The sequence below is a fragment of the Alligator sinensis genome, unplaced genomic scaffold (genome assembly GCF_000455745.1).
Source record: "Alligator sinensis unplaced genomic scaffold, ASM45574v1 scaffold745_1, whole genome shotgun sequence".
In the NCBI taxonomy this organism is placed as follows: domain Eukaryota; kingdom Metazoa; phylum Chordata; order Crocodylia; family Alligatoridae; genus Alligator; species Alligator sinensis.
Genome location: NW_005842119.1, coordinates 1,863,556 through 1,865,358, shown reverse-complemented (window position 1 = coordinate 1,865,358; position 1,803 = coordinate 1,863,556). Strand labels below are relative to the sequence as shown.

At 44.7% G+C, this 1,803-nt stretch overlaps 1 protein-coding gene across 3 annotated transcripts in view; it reads right to left on the bottom strand.

Moving 5' to 3' along the window:
• ZCCHC4 (zinc finger CCHC-type containing 4) overlaps positions 1–1,803 on the bottom strand; it is an 18,879-nt gene extending 17,076 nt beyond the window's left edge. For 2 of the 3 annotated variants that reach the window (XM_025205585.1, XM_025205583.1), the window contains exons 1-2: positions 1,765–1,803; positions 1,462–1,664 (exon numbers count right to left, since the gene is read on the bottom strand). Coding sequence is in view for 2 of the 3 variants with exons in the window: in XM_025205583.1 (XP_025061368.1) it covers positions 1,462–1,590 (129 nt within the window). In the remaining variant the exon portion in view is untranslated. The remainder of the gene's footprint in view (positions 1–1,461; positions 1,665–1,764) is intronic. The other variant, XM_025205584.1, reaches the window with a different exon arrangement.

Genomic DNA, 1,803 nt, shown 5'->3' with positions numbered 1-1,803 from the left:
CCGAGTCTTCATTTCCCACCTCTACCTCCCATATTGTCGGATACTGCCTGGGCTCTGTTCCCTCCCACAGCACAACATATGAAAGTTCTGCCCTTGCTGGGCCATGCAGCAGCGACAGCACTGCTGACTGTCCAGACTGAGCAGTATGGAGTCCAGCCTGAGCTGGAGCTGAGCTGCACCTGACAGTAAGGGGGGAGGGAAGGGGCGGGGGCAGAAACTACAGAGGGCAAATGGAGGGGAGGGGAAAAGGCTGCTGTGAGTCTGACTCTGCCCCAACCTAGGCCCAGGTCCAAAGTCAGAGCTGCCTGCCCCTACCCCCCGCACTTTGTAGGTAAATCTAATACGAGGGGCTTTTCCCCCTATACAGATCGGGGCAAGAACGCCTCTCGGATTCAAGTAAATATGGTAGTTTTCCACTCATTACACACAAAATGGTTTTACTTCAAAATCATCATGACTTTCTGAAACAACCTCATGGAATACTCCTGGCATAAAAACACCCCATCATCCAGAAATCCCATATTCTCTGGGGAGATCACAGTGGCATCCAGCCTACTCCAGAGGAAAGTATTTGAAAGAATTTAAAAACAGTGCAGAAGGATAAATACCTATCTTTTAATTCTTCAACAGTGAATAGAGCCAGGAAGGGGAAACAAACAACAATGCTCTTTTCCAATGGTGTGAGAGAAGGGTGTGCTCACCGTCAAAGAATTTCCATAGCCAAAATAGGATCATCAGGCTAAAAAGTTACAGCCTGATCCTACAACACTGAAAACAACAGGAAATTTGCTATTGGCTTCAATGCCTTCAGCTGTTGTGAAGGTCAAAGTCCCTCCCCAAGTGTTTTAAGTCTTCATTTTATCCCCCCCCCCAAAAAACCCCCAAAAACAAAAACGTTAAGTCTTGTAAATGTAAGAACAAGGCATCTACAAAGAAGCCAGAGAATGACTCCACTGGAAAAAACCCTAAAGGCAGGCACTGACGTTCAGTAGCACAATGAACTTGCAATAGGGTTTGTGATGCAGATGCAACTCCTTCAGGCATGTCTCACTAGAAGCATCACCCCAGTCCATATAAACCAGAGACCAGTCACCGCACAGCTTTCTTCTCAGTTTCCTCCCAGCAGTTCCTATCACCACACAGCTTTCCTATCACTACCTACCAGCTGGGCTTGAACTGTAACTTAGCAGTGAAAGACTTGGAAAAAAAATTAAATTCCCAAATCATTCTGTATCAGTAAAAGGCAGAGCATATTGACATGTGAAAGAGAAGACACATCTATTTATTTGGTGTATTTCCTGCCCTTCCCAAACAAAGCTCTCAGCATTAGGAAAGGGTAGCAAGTTCTTCTTGACATTTCCACAAGCACATACAGATCTTGAGTTAAGACTGGGTCACAACTGTCTGAGCAAAGAGAGCAAATGAGGGGAGGAAGGAGGCTGAGGTTCTGAAATCACTGACCGTCAAGATGACCAATAATATCACTTCGTTTCTTTTCTCTCCTAAATGCTTGTACCCATCTGTCATGTCCTGTCTTAAACATGGAGTAAAAGTTCTTTGGAGCACGGACCTTCTTTTTGTTGTGTCCATTCAGGTTACAGCACAACATTATTTTGGTGTCCTTGCAGCAAAGACAGCTTCTGCTGGAGCCAGTAATCACCACCCTGCTTGCCAGATCAGAAATCTTCAGTTCAAATATATATCCAAATATACATCCAAGAGATAAAATAATGTTCACCGCAGCCTTAAGCAGTCTATTCTTACCTTTTCATTTTCCCACTGGAAAAAGCTACAGTCTTTTCT